The following is a 2,863-nucleotide window of genomic DNA, read 5'->3' on the forward strand; positions in this document are numbered from 1 at the left end:
AGAACCAAGCAATGTGAATTCTTTGACAACCTCAATCTTCTCTCCATTTATTGTGATGCTGCTCATTGGTCCAGTTGTGAGGATTTTTGTTTTCTTTATTTTGAGACATAATCCATACTGCAGACTGTATTCTTCAACCTTCATCAGTAGGTGCCTTAAGTCATCTCTACAATAGTAGGAGACTTTAACACACCACTCTCAATGCAGGACAGAACAGCTAGAAAAAAACTCCACAAAGATACAGAAGTTCTCAACAAAACAATCAACCAGCTCTGCCTCATAGACATGTACAGAGCAACCAATAAAAACACAATACACACTCTTTTCCAGTGCACATGAATCATTCTACAGAATAAACCATATATTGGGCCACAAAACAAGTCTCCATTAATTTAAAAACATAAGGTTTTTAAGGCTGTGACTTTTTGGAAGCAAATCACCAGGCCCTTCTTCCAAGGCACCTCTGAGTGGTTTCAAAATGCCAACTGTTCTGTTAGTAGTCCAACATTTAACATTTGGGACCACCCAGAGACCTCATACATGTACACAGTGAGGTCTTAATACTAATTTCCATTCCTACCTCACTATGAGCTCGGTGAAACCTTTACCCAAATGTATGTAAGTGAATGTTTTATGTTCTCTCGCAATCCGTATCATATTCTTTTCAGTTGCCCTGGTCTCCGACTCCTCTTCATGCCTGGGCTGTAAGGAGCTCAGCCTCTCCATTTGCATTTGCTCAAAGTTAAGTTCAAAATCTGTATTGAATACATTCCTAAGTATATTTGATTTTCTTCAAATCTAAATGTCTACATAAATCACCTGTTACACCCAAGAGTGACTTCCCTATTAAGATGAAGCTCAGTAGTGTAGTAAGATGTGGCTAGAAAAGATAAGGGAAAGTGTTTACCTACTCTGTTTTCCATTAGTAACAGCAATTGGATAGGAACCGTAAAAGGCCCTCTGCATAATGATCTCTGTAATATTCTTCATGATATTCCCCACATATCACAAGTATAATAGTTTAAAGATGGTCTCAAATTCTTTCTGCTCCTCCCATTAAAAGGTAGATTTATATTTCCTTTCCCTTCAATCAGAGCTGGCCTTAGTGACTAGGTTGACAATAGGATGTGGCTATAGATTAAGATGTTACAGTATTTCTAAGTTATAGGAAGACTTAGAGCTACTGCTCTGGGGAAAATCAGCTACCTTGTAAAAGTCTATCTACTCTAAAATTGCCATGCTGTGAGGAAACCCAAGCTAGTCACACTGAAAGGTTGCATGGAAAGAGAAAGTATACCCAGCCAGCTCCTATTGCAACCACATCAATCCAGGCCCAGACATGTGAATGAAGACACCTCCTTGGGCATTCTGAGAACACATAATACAGAGAACAGAAAAAGCCAGCCAAAGGCCAGAACCAACCAAAGTCACAGATATTTGGCCCGAGTGTCCTCCCAGCTATCTCTAGCCATCCAAGTCACACCAGATGAGGGCCCAGTCTTCATGGAGCACATATAAGCTATCTATGCTGAGCCTTGCCCAGATCCCTGACCCACAAAATTATAAGCCTAATAAAATGATTACTATTTTTACTACTAAAATGTAGAAGTAGTTACCCCCTCTTTGGGTTTAATTAAAGTGATCTGTTGGCATAGTGGGTAAGGCATTTTGGCTGCTAATCAGAAGCTCAGTGGTTCGAATCCACCAGCCATTCAGTGGGAAGAAGATGAAGCAATCTACTTACATGAATATTGACAGCCTTGGAAACCCAGTGGGGGTCTCTATGAGTCAGAATCAACTCAATTGCAGTGGGTTTGGTTTGGGTTTAACTTTTTAGTCATTTCACAGTACTTGTCAAGAAGTTTTCATTAGCACACATGGTGTTTACCCATGCTGCCTATACAGAGAAAATGTTGATCAGGAGAAAATTTGTTAAAATTTAGTAGTAATCTGTGTTCCCAAGCAGAGTGGTATTTCAATGTTATAGTAAAAAGCAAAACGTTTATCTTCTCCTTTCACAGATACCTGAGATGTTATTATTGGGCAGTTCGAACTTTAATTACCATCGGGGGCCTTCCAGAACCACACACTACGTTTGAAACTGTTTTTCAACTCTTGAATTTTTTTCTTGGAGTTTTTGTGTTCTCCAGCTTAATTGGTCAGGTAAATTGAAATGTGAGCCACTAGATACATAACGCTGTCATTTTTGAAAGGCTAGCAAGTCCTTATAAATCTTTGGAGGAAAAACCAAAATCTATCTGACTCTCCTTACTTTTCTAACTTTCATCTATTTTAATGAATTGGAGGTTATGATTGGGTCAACATTATCTTTCAATTTTTAAACATTAAATCTATCAGAAGACTCAGTGGAATCTTTAACCAAATGCATTTAAGTGAATGTTGTATGTTCCCCTCTCAATCTATATCATATTCTTTTCTGTTGCCCTAGTTCCCTGGTCCTCTTCCTAGATGGGCTATAACGATTTCATTTCTTCATTTGCATTTGCTCAAAGTTATGTAAAGAATCTTTATTAATACTAAATATCTAGATAAATTATTATATTCAGAAGACCTGTCAGTAATGACAGTTAACCTGGATTCCCAAACAAAGTCAAGTTTATAAGCTAATTTCTAACTTGGAGCTTCCTTTGGAAAACCTCACACACTCTCTTATTTATTTAAATTTCAAATATTGTCATGAAGTCACTGGATTGAAAGGGACATCAGAGGTCATTTAAGCCAGAGGTAACCTAATACCATCTAAAATAATTAATAAATCCTTGGCTAATCAATGTTTATTAAGGCATCCCTTGCCCTTATTCTCAAGGAATCACAGTCCACCAAAAAAAAGGATTATATATAT

The 2,863-nt window shown here is 37.7% G+C and overlaps 1 protein-coding gene across 1 annotated transcript in view; it reads left to right on the top strand.

The window, feature by feature from the left end:
* The window catches only part of CNGB3 (cyclic nucleotide gated channel subunit beta 3), a 237,372-nt gene that overhangs the window by 162,692 nt on the left and 71,817 nt on the right, over nucleotides 1-2,863 (top strand). The window contains exon 11 of the mRNA XM_007957655.1: nucleotides 2,022-2,163. Within this exon, the coding sequence (XP_007955846.1) occupies nucleotides 2,022-2,163 (142 nt within the window). The remainder of the gene's footprint in view (nucleotides 1-2,021; nucleotides 2,164-2,863) is intronic.

This window comes from Orycteropus afer, unplaced genomic scaffold, assembly GCF_000298275.1.
Source record: "Orycteropus afer afer isolate SDZICR_OR568_19922 unplaced genomic scaffold, OryAfe1.0 scaffold00769, whole genome shotgun sequence".
In the NCBI taxonomy this organism is placed as follows: Eukaryota; Metazoa; Chordata; class Mammalia; order Tubulidentata; family Orycteropodidae; genus Orycteropus; species Orycteropus afer.